Consider the following 24,519-nt stretch of genomic DNA (forward strand, 5'->3'; position numbering starts at 1 on the left):
AGGGAGGACCGGACAAGCTGTCTTCGCGAGTAACGTTAGTCGCCAATTGTGGCACAGATTAAGCAGCGATGCGGAAATTCGAGGCTAGTGCAAGGAAACTGTGCTTATGTAAAACATGGGTCTTCTTAAATAAAGTTCTCCAGATGAGTGTTGCCAACTGGAACTTTAAGAAGCCGCTAATCGAGAAACGAATTAAAATGTAAAACTAGTACCCAAAATCGGCTAAGAGCCCGATAAATGGCGACAACAATCAGAATCACATTCAGAACAAGGTTTATTGCGTCTACGTAAAACACATTTGAAAGAAAATTCGGAGGGTTAGGCGTCAAGAGACGCTAGAGACAAGCAGTGCGTTTGGCTGTAAAGACAACAAGACCAATTAGACTCCTCCTCACGCTTTACTCAATCGGCTGTTGTGCGCGTAAACATAATGCGCTGTTCCTGCTGTGAACATGTGTGCATACCACACCATGGTTCAAACAGTGGTATGGAGTGGAGTGCACTTTAAGCCAACGTTACTAGAGACAAGCAGCTTCAAGAAATATACAAGCGATGACGGTTTTCTTTGTTTCATCTCATGCCCTTATGAAAATGAACAATGAGTTTCTGATTAGGACCTGATGCATTTCTAATGTGTCATCAGACAGGCATTAGAAATGCATCGTCTAATGTTGTTTAGCATTACAAGTACATCAGAAACTCGAATGACAATGCACCTAAGGTTTCTGATGAAAAAAGTAGACAGCTTTTTGTTGTTATTGCTAATGTCAAAGCACATTACATAAAAATGTGTATGACGCCAACTCGCGCATTTTTTTTCTTTTACAGCAAAGCTGTCTATGGTTACGATGTAGAAAAAAATATATCCCAGATGTTGACAAAAAACAAGTGGGCCGATCCTGGTGATAGTGCAGAAAGGGTCCAAGCTCCATGGCACGAACATTGTACGATAATTATTTTTGATAGTTCATTGAACAACCAATATATAAGAAATGAGTATTCCACATTTCAATTAAAGGGTTTTTTTTAGTAGTAGTAGTACAAGAGCTATTCTTGTTGACATAGGACACATGGAAGCTGCAGAGACATTGCTTTTTCGAGGAATCTGCGTGCGTCGCACGATACATAAACATAGAAGGCACGGACGACAGGCGCGCACCCCATGCTCATTAAGCACACAAACACGAAAGCAAGATTCGGACGACACGGGTGTAACCTGCGCCACACGAGCGAGGGAATATCGTAGCCTTGATGCTTTCCGACAGTTACAACGCGCACTGAAACATCGCACACTGCACATGTGTACCTCAGAGATCGTTCCAACAATTTCTGGGGCTGAAGTTGACGTTAACGACATCAGGAAGTTATCTAGAAGGAAGGTGGCACACAAATCATTCAAATCACGCCCCAGCGATGGCTTTCAAAGGACAACATAACCCCAATCTCTAAGGCCATGCTTTTGCTGGCTGCAGACGGCAGAAGCAATTCAAGATTTAAAATACATCATAAAATTTCTTTCTACGATAAACTATAGCGTAAAATATGGAGTGTTCGGTGGTTTGTTTTATCTCGCAACATATATACGTAGCTGGGCGCACCACGACACAAAATATGAGTTTACTGGTTAATATATTTGGCATCACGGAGGCCACAACAACCTCACAAGTACGCAGGTGGCGCTGTTGTTTTATTGCGATAGCAATACGTGACGGGATACATTTTAGTGAAAGTGTAGCAACACCGGTCGGAAATCGATTCGCGGCACGAGCTGTAGCTTTTTTAGGCGGGCCCCAGGCAATCAGGAAGCAGGATTAAGTATTGAACATAGCGAAACACCAGTAAAGGGCACAATTAGGCGACCAGGAGTCAGGAAAAGACGCAGAAAGGATAAGAATAGAGAAGGTAAAATTTGCTACATTAACATGCAGGGTGGTCGTAAGCAGGAAAAATGGCTGGAAATTCAAACGCAACTGAATGAGGAAGCGATTAGTGTGTACGCCTTGGCCGAAACGCATCTACGAGATTTGGAGCAGCCGCCTGTTATTGACAACTTTGTATGGGAAGGGTGCAACAGAATGACCGGGTCAAGGAAAGGCGGAGGCGTAGGCGTACTAATTAGGCGAGGTCTGAAGTGGCGAAGGGTAAACGAGACATGTAAAGAGCATTTATGGATTAGTGGTACATGGCAAGGTAAAAAGACATGGCTGGGAGTAGCTTACCTGTGGACAGGTAGTGATAGCAGGGAAAAAAATAAGGAATTGGTCGATTGCATTAGAAGCGATATTAATGAGTTCAGTAACTCGGGCCAGGTGATAATAGTGGGAGATATGAACGCGCACATGGACGATTTAGACGGATATACTGATTACAACGGCTCTCTAGTGCTGGATTTGTGTGATGAACAGAACCTTATAGTAGTTAACAGGGAGAATAAGTGTCATGGACAGGTAACGTGGCAATGCGGAAACAGGCAGTCATGTATCGACTACGCCTTAGTCTCAGAAATGGTCTACGAACAACTGGACCAAATGATAATAGACGAAAATGGAAAAAATAGCCTGGGAAGCGATCATAGACGTTTAGCATTAAAGTTTGGGAGATATACTAGCGCAGAACATGAACCAATAGCCTCAGAGTTTTTAAAAATGAATGACGAGCAAATAACAGAGATCGCAAACAACATAGAGAAGAAAATTGAGGCTTTTCCTACAGCAGTCTGGGAATATAAGGAACTGGTGGAGGTTATGCAGCATGAAATAAGGCGGACACGGCAATACAATTGTTGGATTGGAAAGAGGAAACCACGTAAGTGGTGGAACAAGGAAATTAAACAAGCTATAGAAGAGCGTAAAGAGGCATCTAGGGTTCATCGAGAAGCCAAAAAGTTGGGATTACAAGAAGAAGAGGTGCTCCTTAGATGGAATACGTACCGAGAAAAGAAAAGGGTTGCGAGTGAGCTCGTGCAAGAGAAAATTAAATGCGCAAGTGAACGTTGGGTGCATAACATTCACAAAAGAGACAAAGGCGCCCCAAAAAGATTCTGGAACCATATAAAAGCACTCGGAGCTCCAACTAGAAACTCGCAAACGGCTATAAGGGATGAAGACGGTAACATCTATGAAGGCGATGATGCGCTGCGGTACATCACAGACGTTATCAGGCATAACTTCGGTACGAGAAAAAGCGTAGTTCAGACAACAGATCCAGCAACAACAGAGAGGCCTGAGAGATCAAAATTCAGCATAGAAAGATTTTATTGGAAAAAGGCAGCAGAAAATGTCCCTAACAACACGGCAGCAGGACCCGATGAAATCCCAATACAGCTAATCAAAAACCTCGGTCCAAAAAGCAAGGCACTGCTGACTAATGCCATAGAGCAAGTGATTAGAACAAAGAATATTCCCGTTGGATGGCGTGAAAGCAAGATGAATCTTATCTACAAAGGCAAAGGAGATAAGGATAAGACGAGCTCGTACAGGCCAGTTACAGTAACGTCGGTGATATATAGAATGGCAATGCAAGCCATAAAATTAGAACTGTCGAAGTGGGTGGAGGAAAACGGTGTATTGGGGGAACTACAGAATGGGTTCAGGCCAGGCAGACGCTTAGAAGACAATATGTTTGTACTAACTCAGTGCATAGAGATTTCAGTAGCTCAGAAAAGACCTTTATGGATAGCATTTCTAGATATTAAAGGAGCTTATGACAACGTAGACAGGGAATTGTTGTGGGATATTCTTCAATACGAAGGCATAGATGACGATTTCGTGGAGCTGCTGAGGGAGATATATCGAGACAACCAAGTACAAGTGGCATGGGAAGGCCGAAAAGGAAATGAAATGGTGGGAATTCACCAAGGATTGAAGCAAGGATGCCCTCTGTCACCATTGTTGTTCACGCTTTACGTCAAGGGCATAGAAAGACGACTGGAAAACAGCGAATTAGGTTTTGATTTATCCTACATGCGTAATGGACAAATGGTGCAACAGAAGATCCCTGGACTGATGTATGCAGACGACATTGTGCTACTAGCGGACAATAAAAAAGATTTACAGATACTTGCGAATATCTGTGGGAACGCAGCGACAAATCTAGGCCTTAAGTTTAGCACAGAGAAATCAGGGATTATGATCTTTAATGAGCACACGAGTAACTTCGTGGTGTCAATTCAACAGCAAGTAATACCCATAGTGAAGCAATATAAGTACCTCGGCGTACACATAAACGAAGGAAAGAATTACTCAAGCAACCACCAAGATAATCTGAAAATAAAGGGGAAGCGGAACGCAGCATTAATGAAACACAGAGCACTGTGGGGCCACAATAAGTATGAGGTGGTGCGTGGAATCTGGAAAGGAGTAATGGTGCCAGCGCTAACATTCGCAAATGCCATTATATGCTTAAAATCGGATATATTGGCGGGTTTGGAAGTTAACCAAAGATCAGTAGGCCGGTTGGCTTTGGGAGCACACGGTAATACGACAAATGAGGCAGTGCATGGAGACATGGGTTGGGCCTCTTTTGAAGTCAGAGAAGCACAAAGCAAAATTAGTTTTGAAGAAAGGCTCAGGAACATGGATGAAAATAAATGGGCGGCTAAAGTGCACAAGTATCTCTACATGAAAAGCGTGGACACAGAATGGAGGAAGAGGTCAAGGAAGTTGGCAACCAAGTACAGGATAATCGAAACTGTAAATAGACAACCAGGGGTCATCAGAAAGAAAGTGAGAGAAATAGAGACCGTGAATTGGATGCAAAGAATGGAAACGAAAAGGACAATGGAGATTTACAAGAATGAGAAGAAAGAAATTAGAAGGGAAAATCTGTACGATAACACAAAGGGCAGTGCCTTGCTATTTGAGGCTCGAGCCGGTTGCCTAAGGACGAAAACATATCGGAACAAATATTCGGAATTAGATGAGACATGTGTATGCTGCAGTAAAGATCCAGAGACCACTCAACACATCCTAATGGAATGCGACGGGATCCACCCAGCGAGAACCGTAGGTAACGTGCAACTCCCAGAAGCGCTTGGGTTTAAAGTGGAAGGAAACATAAACAGATCAGCCGTAGAGATCAGCAAGAGACGATTAGAGTACTGGTGGAAAAAAAGTAGGGAAAAGATGGATGCGACCTGATCTCTTAAAATCATAGGCAGCGGTACAAGGTAAATTTTTGAAAAGAAAAATAATGATAGGTATACAAAAATGCAAGATAAAGAACATGTATAGTATACCTGATTAAATCAAGCAGGCTAGGTGACTATTTGTCGCCGCCCCGTTTCAAAGGGGATGCCAATAAATCATCATCATCATCATCGATAGCAATTATATGGACACTCAAAAGCAGATTTCTGCCGTCGGCGTCGCCGTCGCCGTTGCCGTCGCCGTCGCCGTGAGGTTCCGTATGACGTCAATGGAGATGAAATCGTCGCCGCGCGCCGCCGAACGCTGTATGTGCGAGTGAAAGGGCACGAGGGACGCGCGCTTTCACGGGGAGTGAACGCACGGCGGAGAACAAACGCGCGTTCTGTGCTGTGCTCCTTTAAGGGCTGCAGAAGTAGGCGTCTCTTTCCTCCTTTACAATCACCATATATGTAGAGCAAACGCGCCTTCTTCTGACGCACGAAAGGCCGTGGGGGGAGGGGGAGGGAAGGGAGGCGACGTTCAGCTGCGGCACCAAGTGCCTATTTATATCAGAGGCTCCGGCAACAGTCACCAACGCCGCACGCATTTTGTGCGAACGCGGGCAAAACGCCGAGGGCGTCGACAACAGTTCTGCGTGTTGCCGGTGCTGCTGCATGTCCAAGTTTATACAGCTGATAAAGCTACTATCATTACTCCGTATAGCTCTCTACAAATTTGCTATCGCAATTGATGCTTCGCCTTTCAGGTGAAACTGCTACAACTTTTTTTCCTGCGTCTTCAACGTGCCGGTCGTCTGTGTGAGCTGCTTGATCGTGTGGTTTTGTGTTTGCTTTAATGAAATGGGACGTAGTTAGCGTGCACACAAGTTCCAGAAGATACCTTGTGTTTCGTTGCAAACTCGCCGTATGCGTGGACATGGACCAACGATTTTTGTGCCGTGGTCTTTGTGTCGCGTTGTCGTGAAAATTTGGGTGGACATCGCAAAGAAATCATTCCTATTGGTAGCGTGTCTCAGATCGTCCACTACGCAGCGGCATGTATGCTGGGAGTAACATCGTCGACGCAGCACCGGCAACTTGGAGAGCGTCGTGCCATTGAAAAGGTAAGCAATCGTGCTTGCTAACTACACGTGTTGTGCGTACTCATCGTGTGTGCATAGGGTGCCTTGCGAACGTAGGAAACAACAGTGACGCCTGTGCTTATGCATGTTGCGTGCTGGTTGTCAGAATTTAGTTTTGCAAATGTAATGCCTCGATGCGCAATTGAATATCCTGATGAGCGTTTTCTTACGATGAGGGGGGGGGGGGAAGACATTACGTTCTGAAATAATCATGGTCATCATGTGCACCTGTGCGTGCGCTCCCGCTTTTCTGCTGAAGTTGCATATAACGACCCATCAGTCTCTTCACCAATACTTACTGCAATTACGTTTCTTCGCTTATAAACTCTTCAACGTAGTAAATAATATCTGCTTACCAGGATTTCGGTTTACGAGCAGTTTTAGGGGAAAGTAAGCAGTCACAGCTTGTCATACTAGTAGAGCTGTCTTTTCAAGACAAGGGATGTTGCCATAACTTTGACGTATCTAAACATGATAGGGGAAAGTTGCTTAAACGAAGTCATGAAAGCAAACCCTAGAATTGTTATGTAAACAAACATTTCTTGTAATGTGCTGCTGCGTGCGTCTTCAAAATTTTACTTTGATGAAGGGGTCCCTATTATCATGACATTCATCAATGACTCGACCTTGTGCTCTGTTGCCACCTTGCATGTGTTCACAATATGACAGTTTTATTGTGCCAGTGCTATATATGTTGACACAGAATTCATTTTGTAGTGGTGAGGCCGTGACCCACAGCAGTGTCCACATGATGGCAGGGAACCTGTGGCCCTGGCTACAGCAGCACAGCGTGTAATCTGGATGTCACGTCAGGTATGTATGAAGTGTATGTGTACCTGAAAGTATGATCTCGGTATGATTTGTGTGTAAGCTAACAGACATATTACATAACGGAGCACTAAATAGGCTAAATATTTATGCAAGTATATTAAACTTGCTGCTTGTTTGTGTTCGTAACATTATGCACTAATTATCGTGTTCTATATAAAACTAAACCTAACGTGTCCTGATGTTGAGTATTTTTTTTCTCTCTTTGATCACTTGGCTGCAAATTAAGTTTTATTTTTGCTTTGCATACAGTATATTTTACTTCTTATTTTGGTTTTATTGTTTTGAAACTGTTTCCGATGCTGTAGCTTTTATTTCTGTATTTTTTTCTCTTTTTATGCTACACGCATGTGCAGTTTTTGTGCATCTTAGTATTCGAAGTGTAGTGTGTCAAATATGCCACAGGTCTTAGCATACAGCGTGCATACCTTTGTTTAACATTGCTATTTACAATTATTTCTGTCTTGTTCTCAGAATAATTGCCACTGGCAAATACACATTTGATGAGCTTGAATTTCTCTGAAACTGAAATATGAAGGTGCAGCCGTGTGACAGCTGAAGTACTCCAGCAATGTCAAAGCTAGCTTGCACCCACTATTACTACAGTATGCCGACGGATACCCATCACTGTATTTGTACATTTTCTGAGAACCACCCGTGTCCACTAGGTCAAATTTGTAGTGTCCTTTTGAGCATGCCGGTCAGTTCATTTAACTTTTCAGTAATAATAAAGTAAGACTGGATGTGTGCTTGCATTAAAACAGTATTTGCATAGAAAAAAGTAAGCAGACATAGACTAATTTCTATCCCTTTTTATCTACGAAGGATGACCTTTTTCACGCATTAATAATGGGTCTGGCTCACACATGCGTTATTTATGCGGTATGCCTCACTGATTTCTCGTGTCAATTTTCCACTGTGGGTGACAATAGGTGAACGATCTTATCTGGCCTGAAGTCCTATGGCGGCAATGCACGACCGCATTGGGGAGGCTGAGGTTCAGGGCAAGAGCCTTTATGGAAAGGGCAGTAACAGGCACAAAAAGGAGGGATTGGATCCAGTTCATCTGAATGCTGTAATTGGTATGTATTATTTTCATTGTGAAGACTGAATAATATTGGGGCATGGGAAAGTTGTACTTTCGGGCAGTGTAGCGTACTTTCATAATTTCTGTAGATGAGGCTCACAAGCGGAAACCACCTTTGCACTCTCATGAAGGAAAGCCACCATTTGTGTGGGTCATTCCACGTCAACTGTCCCAAAATAATCAGCCCTTGCTAAATTGTCGAGTTGCCATGGTCCATTGATCCTTGGCGAAGTCCTGAACGAGCACCCCTTCCCTAACTGGTTGTGTTTGTGAGAACTGTCGAAGCAGACATGGCTCACTGATAGCTATTTGTAATGATACATTTTTCTTTGTATCATGTGTGGGCAGCTGATGGTGAATAGAAAATGTTTATGGCCGAAATTTTGTCATCGCAGCATTTGTTGTAGTGTGGTGCGGCTGTAACTAGCTTTAATATTCGTATACGCACAATTTTACCTGAGCTGCCTCAGTGCACACAATGTGCAGGAATGAGGATTTTAATGTATTCCTTATGAACCATCCCACCTCTATTTGGAATGATATGCCTCTCTACACTCAGCAGTAATTTTAATTATTCGAAATAAACAGCCCCGGTGTTTCTTGCAGAAATCTGGAATAGTTGGATGCAATGACTTAAACAGTTTTGTGGGAAAATGTGTGTTGATGTTTGTTGTATACACCTCTTTGAGTGTTCATACAAAAAAGCGTGCTGGCAAGACCAAGTGTAGCCAATCCGCAATATTGCATTCTATAACTGCATAGTTGTGCCCTCAATTTTGGTGGAGTGAAACTCTCCTGCATTTTAGCGCAGTGCACATCAATCCAGTTTCTTAACTTAAAGATTTCTTTTGCTTAAAACAAAAAGTACCTTTCTTAAATTTCTTATTCAAATAGTCTTGTCATTCTCTGTGATGATTGCCATAAGCTCGAGGACAAAAATTACGGCGCGAAGCAGACGAGAACGAGGTTAGACAAAGAATGACATATAGGGGCGCCAACATCCAGCTGTTTATTCGGCAGAATACACGCTGTTTTATACGTCACACTGTGCAAAGTAGTCATAGTAAAGATAAACGAACAGGAGTGAAGGGATCCATCAAGGGCTCGTGAGGCAATGATCATCACAGTAGAGAGGAATGCAAAGGTAACAGCAGGAACCTAAACTGAACTATCAGGCAAGCGCATAGGAACACGAGTCCATTACAGGCTCAAATCACACAACCAGAGCACCTGCAGTGCCCGCCCGTGTTGCTGTTGACCACCAACCAGTGCTCTTGCACGATCGTTGAAGCATCGTCCTATTTGTCCAATACACATGCTGGTGGTCAACAGCAACACGGGCGGGCACTGCAGGTGCTGTGGTTGTGTGCCACAACAGGAGCAAAGGCCCTTTCTAAGGAAAGCAAGAAACCGCACTGAAATGGAAATAATCGAGGCGTTCTTAATAAATAGAGCAGGCAGTCAGTGTGTTAGCACGCAGTCAATAATATTAAGTGACATCGTTCTTAATGATAGCCTGTAATCACCGCCAAGATTAGAACATGCAGCTGTCGTGTTTGTATGCCACTTGATTTGAGCCTGTAATGGACGCGTGTTCCTATGTGCTTGCCTGACGGTTCAGTTTAGGTCCCTGCTGTAACCTTTGCATTCCTCTCTACTGTGATGATCACTGCCTCACGAGCACTTGTTGGATCCCTTCACTCCTGTTCGTTTATTTTTACTATGATTACTTTGGACGGTGTCATGTATAAAACGGCGTGTTTTCTGCCGAATAAACAGTTGGAAGTTGGCGCCTGTAGTGTCATTCCTTGTCTAACTTCGTCCTCGTCTGCTTAGCACAGTACTTTTTGTCCTGAAGTCATGAACCAAGTAGCTGCTACAGTGCTCTATTAGCACCTAAACTTTGGTAAGAATACTACTATATTTATATACAGGGTGTTTTATTTTAGCTGCATCAAATTAAAAACAATGCCTGTGGCAGATAACACAGTTCTAATCCTTGATCTAAACTACTCGATGAGGTGGCCATTACTTACATAAGAAATCAAAATGCTTAATTGAATATTTAACCAAATTACAATAAATAACTTTAATTAATTATTTACGGCACATATCTTAATCTACAAACTGTAGCTAATGAGTTTCCAAGGTTTATCCACTTCGAACAAATTTTCTGGGCTGCGCTAGTTTCAAGATATTAACTTTCAAAGTGTCTGACGAAATGCATTAGTGTTCCGGTTACTTTTGTGCTTCAATGCAGAATACAACGTTTTCTTTAAAAAGTTAACTGGAACGCCCATTCATTTCGTCGGACACTTTGAAAATTATCTCGAAACTGGTTCAGTCCCAAAAATTCGTTCCAAGTGGATCGACTTGCGAACCTGCGGGCTATAATTCGTATATAGAAATATGTGCTGTATTGGAATTAATTAAAATGTTAATTAGCATAATTATTTTAATTTTTCAATTAGGCATTTTGATTTCTCATGGAAGTAATGACTGTCTAATTGAGTAGTTTAGGTCAAAGATTGGAATTGTGCTATCTGCCACAGGCAATTTTGAAAATTTTGGTGCACCTAAACTAAAACAAACTGTATCGCGCATGGTTTACTGGGGCCTATGCAAAATATTGTTCGTAAAGAAATGAAATTTTAGCTATACATTTTTCTGTAAATATTGTCTAGAAAGGTGCTGCAATTTTATAATTATTTGCTAGTAAATGTTAGCAATGACCAAAATAAATGCACAGTAAGTAGAAAAGTGTAAATGTAATTAGAACAGCATTACAATACATTGTTTTTAAAAAAGGTGTAATTTACAACACACTTCATGTGTGCACATCCACTCTATTAGCTCGTATTGCACGCTACTATCCATTGCTGTGCCTCTTGGTTCATTATCACACACCCCTTGCTTTTTCAGGGCTGCGCAAGTGGACCCATACACACAGTGGCTATACATGCACCTGGTCATTCACAAACATATGCACACACTAGCAGGTCGTTCGGGAATTTTGCCATGCGCCATTCCTCTTCCCGTTAAGGCACTCCGCACGTCTGACCACCAGGGGACACACTCTCGCTACCTTCGTGTGCACAGCCATAAATAATGGCGGCACCATGCATCTGACATTGGTTGAAGTTCAGCATCTGTTCGTTCACGTTCCACTGAATGATATAGAAAGTTAGTATTGTTCTGCTAGTGTGCTACAATGCTATGCTAAATTTTCATCTTGTTTCTTGCAGGTTACATCCTCCAGCAAGTTCAGGACGACAAATGTGCAGCTCAAAAGCAGCCTGTCCTCCATGCTAAGCAGGGAGATTAAGTAGCCTGGAAAGCAGGTGGTCCTGTAAATACAGGGTGTTTTTTTAGCTGCACCAAATTTTTAAAATTAGAAAAATATATACCTTGGTCACGTTAGCTTTACCATTCGAGTGTACGGATTAGCGGCCTCTAGATACAGAACAATTTAGTCACTTAAGTGTGTAATTAGTGAAGTTAAGCTAATTAACTTTCTAATTATCAACTATAGGTGGCTACAGCAAATGAGTACTTTGGGGCCCGTCGTCGACACTACCTATCCCAACGATGAAATTTTGAATAGCGGAGTTCATGTGGGAGCTACACGAGCAATTAGTTCCCTTTGGCAAACTTATTGAAACCGAATTAGGCCGCAAAAAGAGCGTCTGTGTCGTCGATGTCACCGCCCCCCTGCCTTTAGTAACATCTCCGAGGTAAGCGCCAGTACGGCCCCGCGAGCAGCTTGCATTATTTCCTTGCTATCTGCGGTGTTCGCAGTCGACGCTACAGACTGATATGATGCCGTGCCTGCAGTATCTAAAAGCCCAATTTAAGGAGCAGGGTTGGCGCTACAGCGCAACATGATGCCCAACAGAATGATGAAGTAAATTTGGAGGCCCACCGTCATTGAAGCGCTAGGCCACCGCTGCAGACAGCCAGGAGATAATGCACGCTGCTCGTTGGGCTGGACCGGCGGACACGTGACGAAAGGCGGGGGGGGGGGGGGGGGGTCGACGACACAGACGCTCTTTTTGCGGCCAGTTTCGGTTTCAAGGAGCCTGCCAAGGGGAACTAATTGTTCGCGTAGCTCCCACATGAACTCCGCTATTCAAAATTTGACTGTTGGGATAGGTAGTACTCATTTGTACTCAGTACTCATTTGCTGTAGCTACCTATTGTTGATAATTCGAAAATTAATTAGTGTAACTTTGGTAATTATGCATGTAAGTGCTGAAATTGCTATGTATCTAGAGGCTGCCAATCCGTACACTTGAATGGTAAAGATAACGTGACCAAGATTCACATCTTTCGAATTTCAAAAATTTGGTGCAACTAAAAAAAAACACCCCGTATGTGCTATCTAGTCATGTTTGCGATTTCTATGTCAGCACTTTCTTAAATAAATATGAACCAACTCAACTATATATACATCTGCTCATTTATTACCCTGTTTAATTTATAGCTGGCTCAACAATGCAGCATTTGTATCCAAATGCCTGCATCGCTAGGCATCCAAGATTGATGGGCATGGGTAGACTCGCATATATAGAACGATGGATAGCCACTCATTGCCAGAAATGGTCTGCTGGAGTTTACATTACAACTCTTTGTAGTGACCATACTTTCATGTTGATAATTTGTGCCATGCAAATTGAGGAATGTTAATGTAGTGCATAGAAAGCCAAGTGTGCAGGCATTCAGAAGGGTTACTAATGCACTGTGTTAGAATAGCAATGAACCAAAAAAATATCTATTGACCTGTGTACTGCAAACATTCGCTTGCATGACCAGCAATAGATATATCTGCATTGCGGCCTTTAATGTCAACCTAATGTTAACGTTCAATTGCATGTCATTAACGTTCAATTGCATGTCATTAGGAAACGCATCAGAAGCTCATGCGTCAGGTGCACATCAGAAACTCGTACGTCAGATGCACATCAGAAACTCATGCGTCAGGTGCATATCAGAAACTCATGCGTCAGGTGCACATCAGAAACTCATGCGTCAGGTGCACATCAGAAACTCATGCATCAGGTACTCTATAGAAATACGGTGGCCAATTTGTAATAGACTCACATTAGGAATACATCAGAAAGCGCATTATACAGTCATTAGCCACTCAAATGATTCTGTTGCATAAAGACATCAGCCTCTCTATAGAAAGACATTAAATTTTTTCATAAGGGTGCCCCGCTGAGTTGCGACACCTAATAGCTGCCAGGGCTCCGTTTATGCTGCACAGTTGCCTTGTGGGCTGTGTCGGGCCAACGTGTAGACCCCGCGTATTCTTCAAACACTGGCTGAGGAGCTTCAACGCGACGGTAAATCTCGCTTTCGCTTTAAATGCTTTGACCTTCAGGCGAAAATACCCATTTTAATAAAAAAGAAAAACTCGTTTACTGTCTTTTTTGCCAAAATGTGAACTGCTGCTATATGCTGAGTGACCACCCATATGTACAGCATGTACTATACAGTATGTATGGACCACACAATATGTACTATAGAAGTAACAGTGAATGTTTACAATAATACGAGAGCAACAAGGCAACAAGTTACCCTTGGGGTGTTTCTACATGGCGAGCACGAAGTCACGGGCTCGATTCCCGGACGTGGCGGCAGCCTTCTATTCTGATAGCGATTCTACGGACGCTCGAGGCACGTCAGGGCCGTCGTGTTGTTGCGGTATCGATGCGCATGCTCGGGCCGGGCCTGAAGAGTTGGAATGTTTACAGGGGTGTGCACTGTGTTCGACTGCAAAAGCGCCGTATAGTCGAGTGCACTCGCCGTACTCTTGAAAAGGACTTTTCAGAAATTGGTAAGTGTGAAAAAAAATGTAAATACGAAGTTTTACAAATTGTAGCTCTTCGCCAAGAACTGATTTCGCAGTTTCGTAAACTGCATCCGCTAGAGCAACGAAAGCGTCATGTCAGTATCACATTTCGTGGTACTGACATCGCGTCCTCTGAAACGCATCGTACTTGACTTACCGAGCAAGTATTCAGTGTTGTTGGGGTTGACAGCGTGAAGCTGCTTGCGGTTCCAGATGTATTTGACGTGCGCTGAGTGCGATTTCTTCTCGTCCAGCCAGTCTTTGATGAGGTTGCGGCCGTCCGAGCGCTCGCCTGGTCGTTCCTCGTCGTCTCTGAGCTCCTTGTCCAGAAACGCGCCCCGGCCACCGCCCATGATCACCTACAGCATTCAGCCAAAGAAGGAATGCGAAATTGAACAAGTTCGTTGGATATCGGCATAATATGTTTTTGCTAGCTAGTGGACAACAGATTAGAGACAGCAGGCAAAAGCATTGACTGCGGCATCAAACAAAGGGTCCTTTCGCATTGACAAGAAATACACAGTATTAAGACAACGTTACGATACGGCACGAGGTAGAAACACCACATGAACACCATTACATGAGAACTGGATGTTAAGGCTTTCAGTCTGCCAACCACAAATTCTCGCGGAATTACATGAGCCTTGAAAAAATGACGAACAGGAACCAGGAACAATAAGTAAAGAAAAAGACCAGGAAAATTGGCCCCCCAGTACAAATGCAAAAGTTTTTTTTTTATTCCTACATGCATGGTCACCTAAAACATTAGCGGCCCTCACATCAATGGTTATTTGTGCGTTGCTTCTTTTTTTAATGACCACGGCAATGCCATCTGAAGGCATAACATGCACCAGTAGCGCACCCAGGATCTCTGCAAAGGGGGGGTTGACAGTTTGCCTTAGTTTGCCAATACCATCTAAACAGCAATCATTTCAATTCTGTCACGGGAAATTGTCAAAAATGAGCTTTTTGTGCAAGTTTGCGAGTGTGCAGACGATTGCTCGTCTTACATCTTAGTTGCATTACTCAATGGCGCAAGGAAAGAAAACGGGTTGAACAAAAGGGCAGGTTCACTCGGCCTAAGGGGCGGGGGGGTTACTCGGCCTCAGGGGGGTTGTGAACGTTAACCTAAATAAATCATTCGTGGAAGATGTCACGTTTTATTTATCATCGACAACATATCGGAATACAGATCTAGAGTGAGACACATTGGTTTCATCATGAACTAGAGAAACCACGCATGAAGAAGCTATAGGAAAACGTGTAGATCAATAGAGCAACCACTTTTTTAATTCACTTGGCGATGTGGAATAATATGCTATAAATGCTCGTCATTCTTCAGTATCAGTATATCCACTACATAGGTTGCCAAATATACAGAACTCAGGCTCACTCACAAAATATACAAAGGACCACTGATTCAGAGCAATAGCAGAGCTTGCTTCCAAGTCATTTTCGCACTGACATCTACAAACCTGCACTGCCACGCCACTCACTTGCACACTATTCTGCGCACATTCACACGTAGTTGTTCCCGCTCATAATGACGTCCATTCAGTGAACAGTGACCAGCGTTCACTGATAATCAAACCAGGGTGTATAACCAGGATGTAAAAAAAAATACTGGTTTAGTTCGGGCTCAAAACCCTTTGATATCTTGCCGGTTAAATTCACCTTCATTATATATATATATATATATATATATATATATATATATATATATAACCATTTGCGAACCAACCCGGCGTAGTCCACTTGCCTCATGGGGACACGTTGCCTAGCGGTATCGACCTTTCGCAATGGCGCACGCGCAAGTTATGTCAGGAGGAGGCACAAATGGACTACTTGGCATGTGGGAGAAGACAAATGATTGTAAAATATGAAGTTTATCGCTATACAGCCACAGCAGGCTAACGTATAAAGGCAGCCCTCTTAGCAGGCAGTGGCGTCACTAGATTTAGAGCGTGCCGCGCGTATTGCGGCGCCTCGATGCATCCATCTCCGCACCCCATTTTTCCCGTGTTTGCATTTATGGTCATCCGTACTGAGTGCGTGTAAACTATGCAAAATAGTCTGGTTCGACGTAAAGCGCGTTGATTTAGGCATTTTTAAAGGAAATTATCGAAGGTCACAACCGAATAATAAGGTTGTTTTTTTTTCTTCAAAAACAGCACATTGGTAATTTAGCTACAAAATATTGCAAACATTAAAAAAATTTGAACGTATACAAAAGTTTAAAAAAAGGAAACAATAACACTGTGATATAGAGCACAAACACGCTTATTAAAAGGGAGAAATGTCGGAAGTAAAATGACGTGTTGTTTACCATACAACGAATCACCGTAATTTCGGTGCGTCACAATCTCCAGAAATAAATTATAAAATTGGGAATATAATGAGTATGCAGCGCAATCATAAGAGCACAGGCGAAAGTACGTATAGCGTAAAAATAAACTTTACTGAAAAGGTCAACGGCTCGCTCGCCTCACTGTGTTCTGGAAGACAGCGCTAGACGCTAAAAATTTAGAAGATCAGCGGTTGCTTCACAGATTCAACACGAAAGATACAATCGCGATACAATCATGACACAAATTGCACAAAAGCGTAGATATGCACGTAACACAGCCAGTAAGCTTCGGCGACTTCGACATTTGCTCTCATTCGCAATGAACGCCAACGCTCAAGGCACTTCACACAAGGCAACAGTACGGACGCTCAATTTAAGCAGCATGTGCGCTTTACAGCAAAAGGTTGAGGGCATGCTGAAGGGAGCGCTAACTGAACCGACCGAACTCAGCGTCGATCGCACTCGCTTCGCTGACTTGTCATGACTCCGTCGGCGCCGCATGGTCAACCTTCTAACAAAGGTGAAGGCGAAAGCGAAAGTTATTTTGGTATATCAGCCAATGCTTCGAGCACGCCTGCGAGGCTTCCAACGTTTCCATTGCAAAGCTCCTCTATCGTGCCGCGGAGGCGTGAAGAGTGGACCCAGTTTTATGATCAAAACGAGAAGCACGGAGCAGGGAGGCGGTGGAAGCAGGCGCCGCACGTCTAGACTGAGCGTCGCCGGTGCTGACAAGGCTCCAGACTGACGCTAGAGGCGCGTACGTAAAGCTAGTATGTATGTATGTATGTATGTATGTATGTATGTATGTATGTATGTATGTATGTATGTATGTATGTATGTATGTATGTATGTATGTATGTATGTATGCATGCATGCATGCATGCATGCATGTATGCATGTATGTATGCATGCATGTATGTATGCATGTATGTATGTATGCATGAATGTATGCATGTATGTATGCATGTATGTATGTATGTATGTATGCATGCATGCATGCATGCATGTATGTATGTATGTATGCATGCATGCACGCATGCACGCATGCATGTATGTATGTATGTGTGTATGTATGCATGCATGCATGTATGTATGTATGTATGTATGTATGTATGTATGTATGTATGTATGTATGCGGTACGTGATGGAATGGGGGAGTGCAGCGTAGGTGCCAGCGTTGTGATGCCGATAACGCGACAGTCGCGTGACGAGGTTCCGTGGCGAATTAGAGGAGCGCAGTCAATACGTATTAAGCCAAAGAAATGGACAACATGCTGTTTTTTGTTTTTTTCTTGATGAAGTCATCCAAAGTAGGTGCCCCCCGCTTCGATAAAATTTTGACCTTGCTGTCATCGCCATGATTTTAGCGATAGCTTTTTTTTTCAACCCCCCCCCCCCCCATTGCTCGTCAAAATAATTAGAACTCACTCAGACTCACTAACAAAATTTATTTTTTGGTCAATGCTCACTCGGACTCAATCTCACCAAACTGTACTTGTACTCATATTCACCAATACTGCAGTCAGCCTTGCTCGCTGGGACTCACCCAACTTCTGTTCAGCCAGCCTGACTCCGACTCATACTTTCCAAAATTCTACGTAGGTGTACTAACTCGGACTCAGACTCACCGACTACTCAGTAGGACTCACTCAGTCTCAGACTCCCGGGCCAATATGAGTTTGAGTGAGTCGACTCATGAGTTTGCCTACCTGAGCACCACTTGCACGGAGAAAACCCCGCCGAAGGTCGAAGTTATCTCGAGTAAGAACTGATTGATATACGAGTTAAAGGCAGGCGTAATGGTATCAGGATTCTATTAAACTCTAACAAAATTGATTCCAAATTATTTGCAATATCAGTCACAAAAGTGATATTACCTACTGTACTTATACAAATAATCAGATGTTACCTTACAATGGAAGCGCTTTTGTGATCTTGAAGTTACCCTTAATAGAAGTCTCTTGCTGATTTTACCTTAAATCGCGAGCCCGGTGTGGACTGTATTAGTTGGCGCGCGATATCCTTGGCGTTGCAGCCTTCGGGCACCGACGACTGCCACTTTCGGTAGCCCGAGTGGGCGTATGCAGCTGCGGGCGTGGCGTCCGTTACCCTGGTCGTGGTCACGATGCCCGTCCACATGCCAGCCTCCTGCGCCCAGTTCATGATGCTCGGCAGGTGTGTGGTCGGATCACTGTGGCACTCCAACCTCTGCGAAATAATCGATGCGAATCAATAGATAAACTATGTAATCTTGATGCTGAAAACAAAAACCTGGCTTCATATGTCGTATAGATAGAGATGCCATGGCTTATAAATAAAATACGCAGAATTTCGAAAAAGAACTCGTTGTTCACTTCTTTTCAGGCGGCATAAAGAAACAATCATAAAGTCAGCCTCCTCTTCCTAATAGACAAAGAAAAAACTTCTTTTCGGTTGTCAGCGAAGAATTCAGAGCGCTAATAAATTTCGCTGAGGTCATCAAAAAGGTGCTATAAATATTGAACAGCCTTACCGCAACCGCTTGAAGCATCTTGCTTCCGTACAGTTAGTTATCTTTATTTCTAAAATATTTTCCGTATGTGTTCTTGTTTCTGGAGAAAGATTTGTTCCTTTATTGCTTTTTACAGGCATTCAAGCTTCCCGAGATTTCACATTTCTAACGTTCGGGCATGAGACGCAACATTATTTCAACAATGTGTATGGAAAGAGTCGGTACGGAAAACATTAAAGCGAGCAATAATTCTGTTTCTAGGCACCATTATCGACAAACACCCATTCTGGAGGGCGTCGCTCATCATAGAGGAAGAAAATGATGATGATGATTGTATTCTGCCATTTTCCTGAGGGCAATCTTGAGGCACATCCGTGGAATTAATGTTCGAACTCTTGCGTGCATGATATACAGTGCACATGTCTTGGGAGACACTTGCGTGACAAACATCCCTGTACGCGTCTAAGCTACCAAGCACACTGGGCGTATCTCTTATTGTCAGCGCCCGCGTCTATAGCGCTAACGTAGCCGTCATCAGTGATCGCCTCATCAGTTCGTATGATACTTTACATGTGTTAGCGCGCATTAGGCCGTTTAGCCAGCTGGCGTCCTGCCAGCTAGTTTTCCTGCCTGAAATGAGGCCGCACCATACACTCGCCAAAATCATAGCTTTGCACCATGCCCGCATGCCGTCCAAGTTTACACTTGTTAGGACATCACCATCATTCCACACACACACATACACAGGCCCTGGCGCTCTTTGGCCTTAGAAGCCCTTGCGCCAATAAAATTTAATCATCATCATCATCACCATCATTCCCCCCGTGCAGGCATCAACCGAAGTTACACATAACTATTGCCTCGATAAAATGTAGGGCGGAAGAACATTTGAAGTTTCGAATACGGATCGAATAGTGCATACTAACCATTCGTAATAATCGAAACGAACCAAATATTTCGCAACAGCCGACTGTTAAAGTTTGGTTGGTTACTGTTGAACGTCTAGCTAAACAATGTATCAAAACTTATAAGTGAAACCACGACAAAAGCTTTCGAAGAAATGCAGAGACACATTTGACAATGCAAGCTTGGTTTTCTGTTTTGTGGTGGAAGCATACTTCGCGACCTGTAATTTTAGCATGTAGACTGTCACGTAGTGTTTTTGCAGTCTAGTCATGTAGCAGTTGCATCTTTTACGCTACAACCACTAATTGTTTTCGTGCAATGGGCCCTTTTGAAGACATGTCGACCCAGCGTACGTGGGTACATGTGCAGCACGTGTACAGAACATGTGTCTTCACACAAGTCCAACAGCAGCTTTTTTTTTTTGTTTTTGCTACAATTTCTGATCTTCCTTCGCGAGCCATTTGCAAAGCTAGTCATACAGCAGTCTATAATTCTTGGAAATACTAATTGCGACCAGACTCTAAAGATCTGGAATGCTGTTTTTGTAATAGCTATTAGTAGTCTTGTGTTTAAACTGGTATTTTTACCATGAAGGCTGTCTTTTTATGCACTAGTCAGCAGTACTGGCATGTTAACTAACTATACTGAAATACGTTTTCTCGCTGTAAATATATTATACGATGTTGTTCTATTTAATATTGGATTCAATATTCGATACTTACTACTTGTATTCAATTTGTATTAAGAAAGCTGATATTCACCCCCCTCTAATAAAAAGGCGTTTAGGGGACGCTATCGTATTGCAAACAATCAACACTGCGATTGCTGTACGACGTGCCCATCAACCAACTCCATAGTTAGAGATTATATTCCACAAGCTCCACTCTACCAGCTTGGCGGCTCCACTAGGTCGGCTGGTGGTCATTCAGCGAAGTCTATTGAAATTCAGATGGAGACATAAGTGTTCTGCAAGCGTTAACTTTGTTGCACCACAAGCGGCACTCGCTGGCAATGTCTTGTGGCTGAGGAAAACCCTCTGCAGCACTCAAAATTCGAGGCACCGCGGACGTACGAATACACATCTAAGATTTTAGGGGCAGACAATGAAGGGACACGGTGTACTTTATCAATGGATATCTGTGCTAGAGCACTGCACGGGCTTACCCGAAAGCCCGGGCCGGGCCGGGCCGGGTAGAGCAGTTTTTTCTCGGGCTCGGGCCAGGCTCGGGCACGGCGTGTGCTTTTTGACCCGGGCCCGAGCCGGGCTCGGGTTTTTCGACGCGGGGCCGGGCCGGGCGCGGGCTTTCTGGTGGTGTGCACGTAATGTGCAGCGAGTTATTCTCGGGCGTCTCAACTCTGAAAAACATATATTTTTCGGTCTCGGGCCGGGTTCGGGCCGGTTTCGAGCCGGGCTCGGGCCTAAGGTGAAGGGGTGGCGGGCCGGGCCGGGCGGGTAATGTACATTATTTCCGTACCCGGGCCGGGCCCGGGTCTCGCCATAAATGTTTTGATCGGGCTCGGGCGGGCCGCTGAACGTAAAAACGAGCCCAGGCCGGGCCCGGGCTGAAAAAATCGGCCCGTGCAGTGCTCTAATCTGTGCACTGTGCCGGCGCCGACGCGCCATCTACCTCCAAAGCGGCAGATGCATTTAGATACCGTTATCGAGAACAGAAGCAGCGTATAGACTTCGCTCGATGGCACGTGATAATACACCACACCTGTCGAATTGCCCTACATTCAGAAACGTTCGTTACATTCATTGCCTGATGAATTGCTACAAAATATTGTAGCCTTGGACGCCAGGCTAACTGCGGCCCCTGTCGCTATGACGAAACAATCAGACACTTACCAGCTTTAAGATACAGATAGGCAACCACTGTTTACTTCGTTGAGAGACTCAGCAGTTACGCACCGTCAGAAAAAGAAATAGATCAGAATTTGCAGTGTCATGAAAAGCAGTCTGACTTTGTCATTTTCCGCAACTCCCTTCTTAACGTGTCCTGCTCAAGAAAGTAACCAGTGGGGCTTCCACGTGCAAATCACGCACTTTTGTGAATCTAGTGCGCGCACACAATCAGCACAAGGCAGGTACTGAACAAAAACCTTGATAAAAGCAGGACGTCCGGACTGTACCTTAACCCTAGAGTCCACGCCCAGCGTCTCGTAGTTGGCCTTGACGCCCGAGAGGTAGGCGGTGGCCGTATTTGCCGAGTCCGAGGTCTGCACGTCTAGGCCATACGTCTTGGAGAGGGACACGTGCGGGAACGAGTCCCAGGCGAGCACGCTCTCCTCGCCACTTCTGCGCCGCAGCCGCTGGCCCTTGTAGATGCGAGCCGCGGTCAACGTGGAGACCCCCATGCCGTCGCCCAGAAAGAGCACCGCCTGACGGGCGCGGCGCGTGTTCTGAAGAAGGTTCAGGCGCTGCTCGATCCCAGACAGGCCCTGGTCGAACCAGAATTCAGGGTCGGCTGCGCAGAAGAAATACAATATTAGCAACTAATTTCATACCCGTAAACAGATCTGAGCGGGGCAGACGATTGTGTGCTGCGCCATCGCGGAGGCTGAGATCACACCGCAAAACTCTCCAACACAAAGGGTCAAAGAACGTCGACGCGCACAAGAATATCTCCTGCAGTGAAGGATATGCTATTGCGCTCGGCATCTGAGTGCTAGCTGAGTTGCTGGGGCCCAACTCTAAGGGGCGCAGAATGCAAACGCTTTCGTGGATTAAACATGCGTCTCAGAAAAGCTACGTGGTCAAGAGTGATCCGAAACGTCCCCGTACGTCATCCCTTATAGCGCAGAACCACGCCATGGCTGCCTAGTGGCTATGGCGTCAGGCTGGAGAGTTCAAGGTCACCGGTGTGATCCCTGGCCGCAGCGTCCGCATTTATTGGTGGCTAAATGCAAAAATGCTCGTATACCGTGTATTGGGTGTGCGTTAAAGTGCACCAGGTAGTCGAAATTCATATGGAGCCCCCATTACTGCGTCGGGAGGGGGGGGGGGGCTTCATATAAATGGGAATTTCCGTACGTCAATGCCATATTTAATTTTGTCTTCCAGAGCAATCCAGGCAGCTGTAAGATTGGGCAGCCCGTAAAACATGCCTTACTTCATGCAGCCCATTGGCAACCAAACCGACAAAGTATATGGTCTCGTGTGACTGCCGGTGACGTACCGTTCTGACGGATTGACACGCGACACTGCGAGCGCGTGGCCGCCGGTACATGCAGCGCTGCCCGTGGCCGTCCGTGGAAGAAAGGGGTGGCATTGTGGTACACCGCGGGGGTGAGAGCGTTTTGTGCGCAGGCATACTGGTTCCGGTTGCAAATGAGCTGGACTGTGGTTCCCCGCAGCGCCAGCGGGACGCTGCCAGCCTTGCGCACCGTGGCGCGTGTGGGCCGACGGCAGTCGCTCGGCGGTGCGCGCCGCCGATTTCGCGACATCATCTGCTGTCGCGAAATTAAGAAAAAACTTTCAATAATAAATACACCCACGATTACGATGATCCCAAACGCGAAATTTGAGCGCAGCGCTATACATGCTTTCATTTCGCCATATATTCTCTGACGGGGACGATCAGAGTCGTGCGGCACGTTGCCAACGGAGTTAATGTGGCACGTCTGCCTCGCTAACCAGGGGGGGGGGGGGGGGTATTCTGTAGTGGTCCGCCTAGTGGACTGTCCACTTCGGCTGTCGCCATTGGCTGCCACTTCACGAGCGCGAAGGTGCCAGCCAGTCTCCTTCGCGCTCGTGAAGCGGCAGCCAATGGCGACAGCAGAAGTGGACAGTCCACTAGGTGGACTCTTACAGAATACCTACGCCCCTGCCCCTGGAGATCACAGTAGCCGCCGGCGACATACCTCCCAAAATTAAATTATAGGGTTTTACGTGCCAAAACCACGATTTGTAGGCACGCCGTAGTGGGGAACGCCGGAAATTTGGACCACCTGGGGGTCTTTAACGTGCACCTAAATCTAATGGCGAATTCCATTGGGAGAAGAGGAGCAGGGCGCCGCGCAGCGCGGAGTCGGGTGGCAGCACAGTGAGAGCAGGGACACTCGACCCGCCATTGGAATACGGCGTGCATTCTGAGAGCAGGTGGGAGGGCGACGTGTGAGGAGAAATGTACCATGTGACTAAAGCAATCGACGTCCCACCATTCTCTGCAGGAGAGCGTCAAAACACGCGTAATCGTCTTTTGATCTGTCGAGCGTATCGCTGTCACCGTTTGCAGCCGCGTACTACATACTTTTGTGCAGCGCCGACGCATCTGAAAACGTTTCCGCCTGCGAAGATCATCTGAAACTGCAACTTGAATCTGAAGTTGAGCTCCGGCAGCTTTCGCTGCTGTCACCGTCGAGCGTCTCAAGCAATTCAGCAAGGCGAAGACGCTTTGCTGCCGCTGTCCCCCGCGCATCCGACGAGAATGTAGGTGGACTAGAAATGCCAGGCTCTGTCGCTAAATCGCTGCGAAGATCGCTCGTATCACCGACGCCAAAATCAGCGGTGCCCAAACACCAACTACACTTGGCTTCCGCCATTGCCGCCGCGCGCGCTTGCTGAAGCAAAACAAAAAGAAATGAGGTGGATATGACGTGCCTTCCTCCGTACTCCGCTTTTCAGGTGAATGCAGTCCGGACTGGTCCCATCTGCTCTCGGTAGAACAAGAGCAGCGAAACTGCTCTTGTTCTACCACTGGATGACGGCTCTCCCACTCCTGTTCGACGACTGAAAC

General features: G+C 45.1%; 1 protein-coding gene and 1 long non-coding RNA gene across 2 annotated transcripts in view; one reads left to right on the plus strand and one right to left on the minus strand.

The window, feature by feature from the left end:
* The window catches only part of LOC119441372 (alkaline phosphatase), an 84,389-nt gene that overhangs the window by 21,083 nt on the left and 38,787 nt on the right, over window positions 1–24,519 (minus strand). The window contains exons 2-4 of the mRNA XM_037705984.2: window positions 21,914–22,248; window positions 18,358–18,591; window positions 14,194–14,395 (exon numbers count right to left, since the gene is read on the minus strand). Of these exons, the coding sequence (XP_037561912.1) occupies window positions 14,194–14,395; window positions 18,358–18,591; window positions 21,914–22,248 (771 nt within the window). The remainder of the gene's footprint in view (window positions 1–14,193; window positions 14,396–18,357; window positions 18,592–21,913; window positions 22,249–24,519) is intronic.
* LOC125942943 (uncharacterized) lies at window positions 6,148–8,137 on the plus strand. Its single transcript, XR_007465435.1, has 3 exons — window positions 6,148–6,249; window positions 6,985–7,080; window positions 8,028–8,137. It is a non-coding gene; the product is annotated as an uncharacterized LOC125942943 (long non-coding RNA).

This window comes from Dermacentor silvarum, chromosome 2 (genome assembly GCF_013339745.2).
Source record: "Dermacentor silvarum isolate Dsil-2018 chromosome 2, BIME_Dsil_1.4, whole genome shotgun sequence".
NCBI classification, from domain to species: domain Eukaryota; kingdom Metazoa; phylum Arthropoda; class Arachnida; order Ixodida; family Ixodidae; genus Dermacentor; species Dermacentor silvarum.